General features: G+C 32.4%; 1 protein-coding gene across 3 annotated transcripts in view; it reads left to right on the plus strand.

Annotated features, from left to right (window-relative positions):
• Positions 1–16,083, plus strand: part of GLS (glutaminase) — an 80,153-nt gene that overhangs the window by 36,080 nt on the left and 27,990 nt on the right. The window contains exons 10-15 of one of the 3 annotated variants that reach the window (XM_036858648.1): positions 2,606–2,672; positions 3,257–3,307; positions 5,780–5,956; positions 8,133–8,264; positions 9,279–9,371; positions 10,414–13,025. In XM_036858648.1, coding sequence (XP_036714543.1) covers positions 2,606–2,672; positions 3,257–3,307; positions 5,780–5,956; positions 8,133–8,264; positions 9,279–9,371; positions 10,414–10,560 — 667 coding nt within the window. In that variant the 3' untranslated portion in view covers positions 10,561–13,025. Of the gene's footprint in view, positions 1–2,605; positions 2,673–3,256; positions 3,308–5,779; positions 5,957–8,132; positions 8,265–9,278; positions 9,372–10,354; positions 13,026–16,083 lie in introns of those variants that run through there. The other 2 variants (XM_036858649.1, XM_036858647.1) reach the window with 2 other exon arrangements.

Below are 16,083 nucleotides of genomic sequence, written 5' to 3' on the forward strand. Positions count from 1 at the left end.
TATATGTGGGGGGTTTTTTTTCAGAACTGTTTGAAATTAAGTTGTAGACCTCATGCTACTTCACCCTTAAATTACTCAGCATGTGTATGCTAAGAATAAGGACATTCTCCTTTATAATCACAATGCCATCAACACATTTATTAAGAACATTAACATTAATTTTAAAATATCATGGTATTAATATATAAATGTCCTCAACTGTCCTGTAAATGCCTTTTATGGCCTTTATTTTTTTCAGGAACAAATCAGTGTCATGCATAACTTTTGTTATGTCTTTTTTGTCTTCTTAAAATAAAACAGTCCCCGTACCCTAGACCCTTCTTAAAATTTTACTAACTGGCTTTTTTCGAAGAGTACCAACCATTTGTCTTATAGAACAGGAATTAACTTTTTCTGTGAAGGACCAGATAGTAAATATTTTGTACTTGGGGGCCATATGGTCTCTGTTGCAACTATTCAATTCCACTGTTTCAGTAGGAAAGCAAGCAATAAACACTGTGAGGCTGTGTTCCAAAAAACTTTATTTATAAAAGCATGGGCCACATCTGGCCCATGGGCTGTAGTAGACATTCCTCATTTTGAATAGGTCTGATTGTTTCCTTGTGATCAGATAAAGCTTAAGCAGTTTTGGCATGAAAACTAAACTAGGTGATGCTTTGTATTTCACGTTGTCTGCCTTACCAGCTTTTATTCATCAGCTTAAGGATCTTTTCCAGGAAGTTTTTTATGAATCTCATCTCACCTTCCTTCTGTGCTCTCATATTACCATATTTTATTGAACTTATTCTATGATTCTATGTCTCTTTTTGCCTCGTCATCACCATTAGACTCTGACTTCCTTAAGACCTGGATAGAGTATCTTCCAATTCATTTCTGTATTCCTGTTATCTAGTGGATAGTAAGTACTGAACACAGTGTTTGATGAACAGAACTATGTGGTAGGCGCTGTGATCATTACTGAATTGTTAGTACTTTATCTATACTATATTGATTTTTTTTTTAAAGTGTGACAAGTTGACAAGTTAATTTCCAAGAACTTTTCCATATCCAACATTTTTTTTCCGACCATAGAAATATTAAAATGTGCAGTTAGAAGGAGCTGTCCGCCCTGATCAGTAATAAGAAAAGTGTCACACACAGTTCCTCTTTTAGCAGCAGCCTTCTGAACTCTTTTTTTTTTTTTTTTTAATTTATTTATTTTTGGCTGTGTTGGGTCTTTGTTGCTGTGCGCGGGCTTTCTCTAGTTGCGGCGAGCGGGGGCTACTCTTTGTTCCAGTGTGCGGGCTTCTCACTGTGGTGGCTTCTCTTGTTGTGGAGCACGGGCTCTAGGCACGTGGCCTTCAGTAGTTGTGGCACATGGGCCCAGTAGTTGTGGCTCACGGGCCCTAGAGTACAGGCTCACTAGTTGTGGCATATGGTCTTAGTTGCTCTGCAGCATGTGGGATCTTCCTGGACCAGGGCTCGAACCCATGTCCCCTGAATTGGTAGGCGGATTCTTAACCACTGTGCCACCAGGGAAGTCCCCCTTCTGAACTCTTACAGGTTGAGCTCTCAAATGTACCACAGATAAAATCTGTCTAAATCAAAACTCATTCTCTTCCTTACTAAACTGCTTGTTGCCCTAAGGATCCCAATGTCAGTTGATATTGCCATCCTTTCTGTAGACTACGTTAGGAATCTAGGCTTTGTACCAGACTTTACCCCATTTCTCCTCTTTCCCATTAGGTCGGAAGACTTGTCCACTGCTCTCGTGTTTGATCATACCTCTCCTTCCATTCCTATCATCACTACCTAAGTTAAGGCTTCCTATAGCTCTCATTACAGTAGTCTTCTAATAATATCATTCATCCTTTCTTTTTCCCTTTTCCCAAACTGATGTCAGAGTTATCCTTCTAAAATGTAGATCTGATAAGGTAACTTGTTTGATAGCCTTCAAGCTTTCATTTTGTAGGTAATCAGTAGCCATTACATTTTTTAGCATTTATCAGTCTTGATAATTTGGTCCTAGTCTCCTTTGTTGGTTTGGTATTTCTCCACTCTTCTCCATGAAACTGTTTTCCCAGATACATCAGAATATTTGCCATTCTTTAATGAAGTCCTGTCTTTTATAACTTTGTTCATGCTGTACAATATTTGCCACTTCCTAGGCTTCCCCCAGAAATTTATTAATCCAGCAAATGCTGTAAGGTCCATTTCATGTCTCTCTCTCTCAGTGAAATTTCCATAGATTCCCTCAGTTGGAATTGGCTATTCAGTGTACTTCTGGGGAGAGTCAGAAGAGTCTGTAATTAATAGTAAATTTTAACAGTTGAATATTTGATAATTTAAAAATTAGCTTCTTCACAAAATATGAAGACTAGAAAGGACCTAGTTCATTTCAGTCCTTTTACAGCTGAGAAAATTAAGGCAGAAAGAATTGTTACTTAAATGACTTGCCCAAGGCCACATAGCTAACCTGTTGACAGAACTGGGACTGGAACCCAGCAGCCTTGACTCTTAGGTCAGTGTTCTTTATACTGCACTTTGCTATACAAATTAACCTACAGAACAATCATGCTTTTACAGAAAGTAAATAAATGGATCAAATGGTTTTTTTTTCTTTTAGGTTTCAGTCTGAAAGAGAAAGTGGAGATCGAAATTTTGCAATAGGATATTACTTAAAAGAAAAAAAGGTTTTTAAATTCTGTTTCTATTTCAAATTATTTTATGTATTAAATAAAAAATTTTATTAAAATACCTGAAGTGTAATAAAACTCAACAATAGCTTTTAAGCAGCTACCTATGACTAAGGTGCAGAGGTTTTTGCTAAACACTCTTGAGTTAATACTATCACAGTGTTAATATTCAAGCAATTTGTATTTGGTAGTATTCAAATATTTGACTAGTTATAGTATTGCAAATTTTGCTTAAGGATTGTCCCATTTTTCAAAAGCATAATGCTTGACTGTTGCTGGTTACACTTGATTTTTAAATTTTAAGTGGCTGGTCTAGTAACTTGGTTCATGAATTATGAATCAGTTTATCATTGCCAGTTAAACTAGTATCTAGAAATCTAAATAATTACGTGGTGTACTTTTGATTTATTGTTCTTCATTATTTCATGTTTGCACCCTTTTATAGGTTGTGTGCTATTTTGTTCTCAATTAGAATGAAACGTGTGTATATTTTAAATTTAATCTCCATGTATCTTTTACTTGTGTGCATTTTTTTTTTCCCCTGTATGCCTGTATTTTTAATTGCCTTTCTATTTTTTCAGTGTTTTCCAGAAGGCACAGACATGGTTGGTATATTAGACTTCTATTTCCAGGTAATTTATTTTAACTATATGAATTATGTACATAAATGGGTGTGTCACATTTTGCAGAATATAGATGTCTGTGAAATCTTGGCTCTAGGCTGAGAGAAAATACATTTCCCATTGACTTTCGGAAAAATGTCCTTGTTAAAGGCAATCTCGTGTCTGTATCTCCTAAAAAGTGATGTCTCAGAATGTAATAGGGAAATGTTTTTTTCTATAAAAACATTATATTTAAGAAGTGTGAAAAATAATGTACAGCTTCAGCAATTGGCTTCTCTTTATTATAAACCAAGCTCTGTTTTCTTAGTTTTAAAACTTTGTTTGAAGGAGTTACTTGTTTCTTTATCAGAAGGTTCATATCAACATTCTAAAATGGCATTTTCTCAGTTTTTTTAGTTCATTTCTACAATGTCACATAATGGATTTTCTAATAAGTTCGAGTAGCTTTCCATATTCATGGGGGAGGGGGCCATTTACACAGTCTTCTGTAGTATATAACTCAATTTAAGATAGCCTTCCTGGACATCCCTCTCTTTCCCCCATATTTTCAGTTCAATTCCTTCTTACAGATTTAATGCCATTGGTGCTTCTGATGAGTTTGTAATGTGAAGCTACATAATAACAAATTAATTATTGTTAATTTCTGTTTTACCTTACATTGCCTGCCTTTACTTTTTAAGGTAACCTTTTAGTAATCGTAAAGAATATATAAGGAAAGTTGATAACGAGTAGATTTTGATGGAAGTCCAGGTCACAGTTTGTCACCTGCCCATTGTGAAGAACTATGAATTGGGAATCCAGACTATCAATAGAAAATCAGTCTAACCTGGCTACGTTTTAGCCATGTGACTTAGTTCCAATTACTGAACCCTGGTTTCATTATCTGTAGCATATGCTTTGACCTAACTTCCTGCATTACATTGGACAAGTACATGAGATGTATGTGAAATTCCTTTGAAACTATAAAATGTTATATGAAATACAGTGTCATATTTACTTTTTATCCAGTGTCCCTTATTTTTTCCCTAACCTATATGGATTTCTTCCACATGTTAAAGTTTCTTTTCCTTTGGTACACGTATTTAACTTTGGCTATCATAGCTTAGGTGCTACTAATCTACTGTGAAATTTCTATACTTCAGGGCAAAAATCAAGAGACAGCCGTAGAAAACTTACTTGCTCTCTTGGAGAAGGGCTGCATCTAACTGAACATCTGTCAGGCTACCAGGAGAGTACTCTTAAATTGCGATTTGTCAAATTGGAAGTGTATCACCTTATGACAAACAAAATTTCCATTAATACTAATTATAAAGTAGGAATTGGTCACTGGAGTTTAAATCTTACTTCTTTTCGAAAACCTTTCATAATTAAATCACCTGTACTATAAGTCTTTGCTATGTGGGTCCATATAATAAGTAGATTCTGTAGTTTTGAAGAAATAGAGAAGGGGTTTTAACATAAATAGGCAAAAGTGGAAGTCAGTCAAAAAGTGGCTTCTAATCAGTTTTCAAATTCACTGCAGTTAGTTAGTTTCCTTATTGCTATTTCTAAACCCCTTTGTGCCTCTTAAAAATCTTGGTATGAGAAAGGAAAATTATAAGTTGAGAACTGTCATGTCTTTTTCTTCCTACTTCCTACCTTCTCCTTCTCTTCCACTTTCCTCTCAGTTTTGGTTGCTGTTAGTGAAAAGTAAAATAGAGCATTTATTTATTGTTTTAGTTTTATGGGTAAATTTGGGTTTGGTGTGGTAAACTATTTCCATTATTTTGATTATATTGAAATGCAAAAATTTCACCCTACAGTGTACCTGGACTTTGCTTTTTTCATTCATTATAGTATATCTAGCACCCATAGTCAATATCAAATAACTATTTGAATGTTAATAAATGGTTTAAAATGTAACATTTTGGTTTTAGGCACACAGAGCGTGCAGGCTAGAACTGTCTTAGCTTTTTTTCCTTTAGTCCTTTGCATGTTGCCGTATGGGGATGCTGAGCTTTGTTACAGGCAAGATGTCAGTAATTTTTTTCGTAAAGTAGCAGTTTCTCATGTAGATGCTAACTATCATAATACTGATGTATGTTGCTTTGTTTTAAAAATAGATCACGGCTCTTTTTTCCCTGTTGAGTTAAAAATAATTATGTTTGTGTATCCTACAGAAAGCATTAATATTTAAGCAAGTTTGAATATCACATGAATATCACATGAGGCAATTACAAATCTTAGTGCATAGGAGCTGGCTTTGCCTATCTTAGGTCTGCCATTAAAAGACTGAATAACTGGGCAAATTAGGATAAACCTTAAAGGGGCTAGAACATTGTTCACATTTAAGTCTTTCTATGTCATCAAGTTATCCCTTTGGAAGAAATATTTCAGATCTGTATGAAATACCAGATGACACAGATTATCTTAGAGGTCAACTGTACTACTAAAAATAATGTGAGCCTAAATTTTCAGAATTTAGTTTTTTCTTCCTTTTAGCTATGCTCCATTGAAGTAACTTGTGAATCAGCTAGTGTGATGGCGGCAACACTGGCTAATGGTGGCTTCTGCCCAATTACTGGTGAAAGAGTACTGAGTCCTGAAGCAGTTCGAAATACTCTCAGTTTGATGCATTCCTGTGGCATGTATGATTTCTCGGGGCAGTTTGCTTTCCATGTAAGTAATTGTTTAATCTTAATTTCTCTGGCAGGAAACTAGTCTGGACTAGTTCTTTTAAAAATACAGTTTGAACTTTGCTTCTAGAGCTGTACATTAATTTTTGAGAGAGAGGCTTGTTTTCAAGGTTAATTTGTTACAGAATTGGTAAGAAATAGAGTTAAGCAGTCTACGACATGTTCTTAAGAACTTGAAGTTTAATTTATAGAACCTTATCACTTTTATTTTTAAGGCATTTCACTGTACAGGCTTAGTACAGACTTTACTTTTAGTTGCTAATGTTTAATATTATGGTGATTACGTACCTCAGGAATTCTTTAAGTTCAGAAGGAGTGCATAACTGTGATGTTTAACATCTTTGGTTACAGCCATAGGTGTTTTAAAGGACTTAAAGTATATTAAAGTTAAAACTTAACAAAAATATACTCCTTTAAGCTCTGTTGTGCATTTGCCACTTGTGAAATGTTATAGACTTTTCTTGTTTCATTCTATGTCTAGTCATAATGCCCTAAAAATTTATTTTGAAAATTTTAAAAATAGAAAAATAGATGCATTTAAAGTTAGAGAAAGACAAATATCATATGATATCACTTATGTGTGGAATCTAAAAGAAAAATGATACAAATGAAATTATATACAGAACAGAAATAGATCCACAGACATAGAAAACAAACTTATGGTTACCAAAGGGGAAGGGGGTGAGGCATAAATTAGGAGTTTGGGATTAACATATACACACTACTATATTTAAAATAGATAACAGGACCTACTGTATAGCACAGGGAACTCTACTCAATATTTTGTAATAACATATAAGGGAAAAGAATTTAAAAAAAAAATATATATATATATATATATAACTGAATCACTTTGCTGTATACCTGAAACTGACACAACATTGTAAATTAACTATACTTCAATAAGAATAAATAAATAAATAGTTTCCCGTCACTCAACTTCAGTAATTATCAATACATGACCAATCTTGTTTCATCTATATTACACCTACTTCCCCCACCCTTTTCATAGTTCAGTATGTAATTCTAAATGACAAGGGCTCTAAAAAATACACAGCACCGTTGTTATGTATAAAAATCTGAAAAGAATTTTAATCTTTAATATCATCAAAATATTTAGTCAATAATGGAAAAGAATATGAAAAAGAATATATGTATAATTGAATCACTTTGCTGTACAGCAGAAAGTAACACAATGTTGTAAATCAACTGTACTTCAATAAAATAAATTTTAAAAAATACTTAGTCAATATTCAGATTATCTGGATTATCTTAATTATTATTTTACAATTTATTTCACTTGGGTTACAAATAAGGGCCATACATTGTGGTTGGTTGTGCCTCTATTACTATTTTTTAAATCTTTAGTCTCCCCCTTAACTTCTTTTTTCTTGTTATTTTTGGTTGAAAAAACTAGGTCATTTTTTCCTGTACAGTTTCTTAGAGTTTTGATTTTGCTTATTACGTCCCTTCCTTTGTCCCTGGTATTCCCTGTAAATTGGTAGGTCCCATTCAGGTGATTATTTTGTTTTGTTACTTTTGTGCAAGATTAATTCTAGCAAGAGGTCTGAATGGTTAGTAAGCCATTAATGAACACTGCCCTGATGACATTAATTTTGTCTTTTATCATAATTGTTGTCAAATTTTACATAATGTAAGCTTAAATGTTTTGAAGAGCATTAATTTGAATTAGTACCATCTTACCTCTATTCTTTAGAATTTCTCTGCCAGTATACCATAGAGAATCTTCTAAGAAGAGATAATTTCTCATTGTTTTAGTCATAAAATATTTTTTGAAAATCACTTCATACTTTAAAGCAATACATGTTTATTATAAAACAATAAGAAAATATAGTCAAAAAGAATAAAATAAGAATGTGCGTAGCCCCACAACTTAGATGTAATCTACTTTAATTCCTTAGAGTATATCTTTCAAATTTTTTCCTATATTTAAATATATCCCAACTGTTTTATAACTCTTTTCATTTACTATATTATAAACATGTTGATAAATACATATCTACAACATTTTTAATGTTGGAATTCTGTATGGATATATGTACCATAATATTTTAACCAGTTCCCTTATTGCTGGACATGACTTTTCTTATTTTAAAATGTTAACATGAATGTCCATTTTTTTTTCAAATTATTTTCAGGTTGGTCTTCCTGCAAAATCTGGAGTTGCTGGGGGCATTCTTTTAGTTGTCCCCAATGTCATGGGCATGATGTGCTGGTCTCCTCCCCTGGACAAGATGGGCAACAGTGTTAAGGGAATTCACTTCTGTCACGTAAGCATATTTTCTTAATGAAAATAATGATCATATAAGTTGAGCCATCTGATGATTCTACTTTTTTTGCTCATTTTCAGAGCTTATTGATTGTTGGCACTCTCACTGCCAGTCTGTCAGTTACTCGGTAGCCATGGACATGTTCATAAAGGAGCTTTAAATTGCCTCTACCACACAGCTCCCGTATAATCATCCTCACTAATTACAAATTACATTTGTTTGATGCTCATATTTTAATTTTCATGGTTATAATTAGTTTTCAGTTTCCAAAGCTCAGCAAAAGATATTAAACTTGGAGAAGTCATTTAAATCCCAACATAAATGAAAGATTATTATAGTTTACACTGTCATCTTTAATTTGCATGGTTGAATATCTTTATCCGTAAACTACCTTTAAAAGTCTTTTTTTTTTTGAGGACATAAGTACTGCAATTTAAAATTATTACTACTCTTAACTAGTTCAGTATTTTATGTTGTTACCCAAGTCTTGCTAATATTTTATCTTCTGGTTTTATTTACATTTACTACTTCCTATAGTCTGCACTAAGTATAAGTTTTTCTGCAGACTTTCTCAATTAAAATTCCAATTTATTTTTCAGTTTTACATATTTTACAAAAACTAGAGAGTGACATTGGATTCCTTACAGATTAAAATAGATTATAACCATAATATTTCTTTATATTTTTGTGCAGCTTTATAGTTATTTGATAGAAAAATTATTTCATGTGGCCTATTATTATAATGCCCATTTTACAGGAGACGGCAGTTAAACAATTTGAGTGGCTGAGCCCTAGGGTCAGGCTAGTAAGCAGTGTTTTCAAAATCTGTAATCCACATCTTCTTATTCTGATTTCAGTTCTCTTCTTGACGCATCATGCTGCTTTATTAACATGCAATGGTCCTTTCCATGAGATAGTAGTTAAGTTGGACAGTATTAGTGTAATTTATTAAAATATGAAAAAACAATAGCCAATGACTAGCCAGTTTCTTATACCTGTTTTGTTTAATTACAGGATCTTGTTTCTCTGTGTAATTTCCATAACTATGATAATTTGAGACACTTTGCAAAAAAACTTGATCCTCGAAGAGAAGGTGGTGATCAAAGGGTAAGCAAAATTCTTAGATTATTATGTAATTTTTTTTGAGAGAGAAAATGAACTTCACCAGTTTAAGTAAAACTTAGTTTAGTTTGTTAGTGGCCTCATATCTTTACTAATAACAAATGAGTGTAAAAAAATTGTTGACATTATCATCCTGGACCAATAGTACATAGATATTAAATATTACTGTTTTATTTAAATTGGAACTGGTTAGCCTAGGAGCAGGGGTTGGGTTTCTCCCTTCCCCCATTTTTCTGCTATTTTAAGCAATATTTTAAAAAATTGATTCTGTTAAAAGAAGACAAATTGGAAAGTGCTACATGTTGTAAAGAGAAAGTCTGTTTTTACTCTTAATATTTGTCAGTTATAGTCTTAAATTGAAGTTTATTTTGATGTGGATGGATATGTAAATGGGAAAGGATTATAGTATTAGTGAGAGACCTGACAGAGCTTCATAGTAAGTTTTATAGGTCACCATAGATTAAATATTTTTCTGTAGAAATGCAATATTTAATGCAATATTCCTGACACTGTTATTTTAAGGTAATATTTGTTTATTATCAGTGTGTTTGGCTTCATATTTTTGCACATATATACTCCTTTTTAAAGGAGTCAGGGCTCACACTCCAGGAACAAGATTTTTTTTTGTCTTTGTTGTTGTTCACTGCACTAAAGGACTTGTTTTGAATTTAAATTTCTTTGCATTCCAAATGGAAAATGTTTAGAGTAAAATTACCTAACTAGACTTGAAGCTAATATGTATGAAGCACTTATAAGTAGAAAAAAATTTTAACACATACTAAGTAAATTTTCCTATCGTTAGTTCCAATCAAAGTAACTTCTAATAATATATGAGAATTATGCAGAGCCGACAGAATAGAAACTTCCATGGGCATCAACATGAGTAACATGGAGCAAAACATCAGATGGTGGTGGGTGAAAATGTTAACAGATTTTAATAACATTCATTGAAAAATACCGTTTTATAGCTTGGACCTTTCTTCACTCAAGTGCACTAATAAATTATGTATGTTGCTTGAACAACTAGCATTCCTTTGGACCATTGGACTATGAAAGTCTCCAACAAGAACTTGCTTTAAAAGAGACAGTATGGAAAAAAGTGTCACCTGAGTCAAATGAGGACATCTCTACAACTGTAGTATATAGAATGGAAAGTCTGGGAGAGAAAAGCTAAAGAAATGGGTTCTAGTTTCAGAATGTTCTTCATTTAACCTTTCAAACATCTTTAGTTTTCTGGCATACTATATTTATTTGAGTTTTTTGTGTTCTCAACCTTGGGTGCTGGAGCCATAAAGCTTTTTTTTCTTTTAATCTTTGTGTAAAGTTAATAGATTAAAAAGTGGATTTGTCAGTCTTTTAAAAAGTATTTATAAGTAAATAAAGCAAATTTGCTTTATTTTTAAAAAATGAAAGGAAAAATTTCTTAAAAATTTTTCTTGGTGTAATTAAAATTTTAACTATATATGCAGTCAGATAATCCCATTTTAAAATAGTAACAGAAATTTGTAATTTCTTGGTTCTGAAACCCACACACTGAACTCATAAATTTCATCCATTTTGTTTTTTCTTTTCCAGTTTTAAAGCTGACATGATGTCTCTAGTAGCAATAGAAAGTATTTCTGTGCTAAATACAAAAATAAAAAGACTTAATAATAAATTCCAAATTATTTAATATAGCAGTAGATTATAAAATTAGCTGAAGATATTATGCTATTTTTAGTAATAGATTGGCTTTAACTTTTTTTTTTTGGCTTTAAAGTTTTAAAAATTTATTTAAAATTTTATCAAACACTTTAAAATGTCTTTGCTTTTTCACTTTGCAACTCCTTTGTTCTGTCAGAATTGTCATGTACAGGAGTGTCTTATGTTATTAAAGCATTCCAGCCAAAGAATTTCAGATGTAATATGACATGTTTCATTGTTAAAAAGCTATAATGGTTACTCAGAAGGAGCAACAGGGAGTGTCTTCAAGTGAAATGTTTACCTGAACAATTTTATTTTCGTAATATCCACGTAACTTTTTCCATGTTATATTTAAGTATGAATGGTGAATCTTGGTTTTTAGCTTTTAATAATTTCACAAATGCTAATGAATCTTTTATGATAAATTATAATAACATCTCATAAAGTTTGTTTTATTTGAATTCTTTTAGAGTATTTAGGAAATGAATTCAGTCTGAAGGTAGTTAGTATGCTACTAAAATGCCTGTTAGATCTGAATCCTTTTGTTCGGTTATATAAATGCAATATTGAGAATCAAAACTTGTTTTTAAGAAAAGGACTATAGGTTCTACGCAACCTAATTTCAAATAATTCACAATGTTTAAAGTCAGTCTTGGCAAAGTGATTGTAAAACTGTGTAGGACCTATTCACACTTCTTCCTTCCTCTATATACCTCTCTGGTTCTCCCCGCAGTTCCCCCACAGCTTCAAGATTTTGGAGGGCAGGGGTGAGGTCAGAAGGAGAAGTTGATAGGTTCTTAGTATCATGACATACATGTGGTAGGGTAAAGTCTATAAAAGTAATTGTAGTGTAGCAAAAAGTTTTTTCCTGGATGATTTAGATGCTAGTGCAAATACAGATATAGAAAGTCTTGATTATATGAGTTTGGGAACTATGATATTAGGAAAAGAAGTTCCTTTCCAAACTTGGTCAAAAGTCTTTTGGCCTAACTGAAGTATTAAACATATATTTAAATAATTACACGTTAGGTTTTAGAGGATATTACCAAGGATTTTATGGCTAATTCAGTGTTCCTCTGATGTACAGATGCATATCCTAACTGGATGCTTCTGGTTTGGCCATTTACATGAGAATGGTGTGTCTGAAGGCCTTACCTCTGCTATACCTTTGAACAGTGTCATTCAAATTAGTTTCACAGAGCTATTGTGCTTTGGGGAACTGAATGTCTTAATTTATAGTTTGCAAAACAGGCTTTATTTTTTTCCGCCCCTGTGCTCTAATTGTTACATTTTACTATTTCATTTGGAGGTAGGTTTTACTTTATAAAATGGAAACTTAATGTTTCATATTGTGTCCATATTTGTACAGATTTCAAAATTATGTTAATTTGTGCCACTTATTATGTTGGTAAGGCTTAAATACACACTTACCAATGGAGTAGGGTTACCTAAGTTACTTCGTTTATAGAATCTTGTTAAGGATGAGCATCCAGAAATTTTTGTAGGAAGGTATAAATGGAAGAAGAGGGAAGATATTGTGAATAGGCCCCCAAACTTTATTTAAAAAAAAAAAAAAAAAAGGAAAACCTTTGCTGGATTTAAAGACATTATTTTGATTCTTTCAGTATTTTAAATATCTTTTCAAATAAAGTTCGTGAAAAGTACCCAGTATTGTTGGATTTAATGTTTTATGCCATTACTGATTCTTGATATTCAAGCATTTTGAAGTTAGCATATTTGTTTTTCTTTTTTTTCCATCATTAACATTTCATTTGAAATGCATATCCTTTCTGAAATACTTTATTTTTAGCATAAATGTTGTGCATTTTATCTTAGTGTTTGGATTAAACCATTTGTGTTATTTAGCTTTCTTTTATTTGCTTTGTATATTAATGTACCTTTTATTTTCCAGTATGCCTACTTTTTGTATTGTACAATAAATTTATTTTAAGCTGATTTTATTGTTTTTTTTTAATGAAAGCAACTTCAGCATTTTAAGTACAATAGTTGGAATTTTAACTTAAAAAGTCATCCTTTATGAAGATATTATTAAAATGCTTTATATTTTTAGTTAATTCTGAGGCTGCTGTGAAGAGGAAGTATAGAAATACTCAAGGACTTCATTTGATACTTTTTTTTCTTTTTTTAAATAAAGATCTTTCCAACATGCAACAGCTATCAGTTTTTGTTTTTTGTTTTTTTAATTAATTTATTTATTTATTTTTGGCTATGTTGGGTCTTTGTTTCTGTGCGAGGGCTCTCTCCAGTTGCGGCAAGCGGGGGCCACTCTTCATCGCGGTGCGCGGGCCTCTCACCATCGCGCCTCTCTTGTTGCGGAGCACAGGCTCCAGACGCGCAGGCTCAGCAGTTGTGGCTCACGGGCCTAGTTGCTCCGCGGCATGTGGGATCTTCCCAGACCAGGGCTCGAACCCGTGTCCCCTGCATTAGCAGGCAGACTCTCAACCACTGCGCCACCAGGGAAGCCCGATACTTTTTTTTTTAAGGCAGTATAGCGTTGATGGGTTTTTTTTTTTTTTGCGGGGAGGATGTTTTTCTATTGGTTGTACTAGAAGTATTTGAATAAAGACTTTTCTCCCAATTTTTTTTGTTGTTTTTCCCTTTGACAACTTAAAAAAAAAAAACCCAAAAACCCACTATCCCATTTGCAGGTTCTTTCTGCTTTCTGAGGAAGAATATCCGTGATTCACTATGTAATTGTTGTTTTACCTGTTGTCCAGAGTAGGAATAACATGTTGCTAAAATCAAATGAAGAGTATTATTGCTTTAGAATAGAACTGTCAATCCCAGTAGAATGTATATTGAGTAGAATAACTAATATTGAAATTCACCCTAACTACTTTTTAAGGAATTTAACTTTCAGAAGGAACTTAGTATATTTCCACAGCATGATCCAAATTATAATGAGGTTACATGCATTGTAGGTCAAATACAGTACTTTAAATTCTTGTTTGATGAAATCTTCCATTCATATCCAGAGAAGACATCCCAAATATATTGTAGAAGTTTCTAAAACTGTTTGAAGGGGAAATACTGTTGTTTACAGGAATTTGTATTTATCTGTGGGAATTTTTCATAAAGTTCTTTTGGGATTAGTAAATAGGCAGTTCCATTGTCATGGTATATTCAATATGTAAGTTTGTGATCACTTGCTATTAAAGATACATTTGGGGTTGTTTTTGTTGTTGATGTTTTTAATCCATTTGAAACAGAGAGGTAACTCAGCTTGATCTGACAGTGTAGTTTCATAGGCATGTACATATGTGGAAAGAACCACTGATATAGACTGATATTGTCAGTCTGTATCCTGATAATTTATATACAATGTATGTGTTTGTGTGTATATCTAATAGATGTCTATCTATCTTTATATTTATCTATGTCCATTATCCATAGCCTAAAAATCAGCAACAATTATTTTTTCATAGTATGTCACGTATAAATGGTTCATCGATCTATTCCAGGTTTTGTCGTAAGAGACCTTGGAACATTTTTGCTGCCCCAGAATTTATAAAATATAACATATTTTACTTGTTCAATTTACCTTTAAAGATTTGTGGTTTCTGTTTTGCTCCCATTCACTACTAGCACTGTCAGAGTAGAATAATGATACTGGAGAACTCCACAAAAGAGAAAGCAAGAACATCAGATTTCATGTGAAAGCTGACTTTAAAGTAGTGTCCAAAATTATTATATTGAAGGATTGTATTCAACTTAAAATAATGTACTTCTTAGTTTGAAGAGTTTACTTTATGGAATAGTTTTATTCTAAAAATAGTGCACAATTTTTAGTTTTAAGAGTCTTTGCTATTCATTTGTAAAAATTTGTTTTTTCTCCATGATGGTCTTGAAAATGCTAGAATGCTTTTTTTTTTTTTAAAGTAACATGCTTTCTGTTCAGTTCCTTCTTTACCATTTTATATTAAATATAATATTTAATTAAAACCAGATGTTGGAGATGGGGCTTGTTAATGATTCATCATGGCCCATCCCTCAGATTTTTACGCACATTTATTCAGGTTACTTTAGTCCATTCACTGTCATGGAGTAGTTCAAGGCCAAAATTATACATGAACATACATTAAAAGTATATCAAGTTCGACCACTTTTATTTCAGATTGTAACACAGTTAAAACATTTGTTTTCTACACTGTTTAGAAATGGAAGGAATTTAACTGGACTAGGAGAGATTCTTTTTTTCCTCTTCTCCCTCTTTCTGATCCAGTAGTAGTTTATTAATGTGAATACCATACAATGCACATTGAAGAAATTTAGAAATTACACTGTCTTAGTCTGGACTTTCTGCTCTTAAAACTACTATAAGGTCATCTAGGGCAAAAATCTATCCAATATAAAACAGAGCTGGCAAAACTTGACTATTTTTAGAGTCCTTAACTACTTAAATAGTAATAGAAAAGGTACTTTTTAAAAGAAAAAAATTGTTAAATAGACTGATCATAAATCTTTATTTAATGAACTGATTTTATTGTGGTTTTAAAACATTCCTTTCTAAGTTTATATTGTGAGCATACGAAAGGAAGGAAATTTATTTTAAGGTTGACTTAGTTAACCTTACCTGTTTTGTAGATTGTAGATCTGTTAGTAATTTTAATAAGTTGTAGCTATAGAGATTTTTAAGATATGTAAAATGTGTAAAACCAGCACTGATCAGAACTTTTATAATGGCTTCCTGATCCATTGACCTTTAATTAAAATGAATAGGCTACTAATTAGCACTTATCACATTGTTTTTCTGGTGGTGTCCGTGGTATTTTTGGCATAAATTACAAAGCACTTCTTATCGGGAACTGTTATGTTTTGGTTAAATAAAAAAGTGAACAAGTGATGATCCTTGATTCCAAGTGCTTTGATGAACTCTGTAAGCAGTCCAGTATGGAGGCTCATAGAAAAGAGTAATGAAATGACAAATTCTGGCCGTTGATCTCATAACACTGTTGTTATTATTATTAGACTTCTAACTCTAAATTTCATCTAC

The sequence above is a fragment of the Balaenoptera musculus genome, chromosome 7 (genome assembly GCF_009873245.2).
Source record: "Balaenoptera musculus isolate JJ_BM4_2016_0621 chromosome 7, mBalMus1.pri.v3, whole genome shotgun sequence".
Lineage (NCBI taxonomy): Eukaryota > Metazoa > Chordata > Mammalia > Artiodactyla > Balaenopteridae > Balaenoptera > Balaenoptera musculus.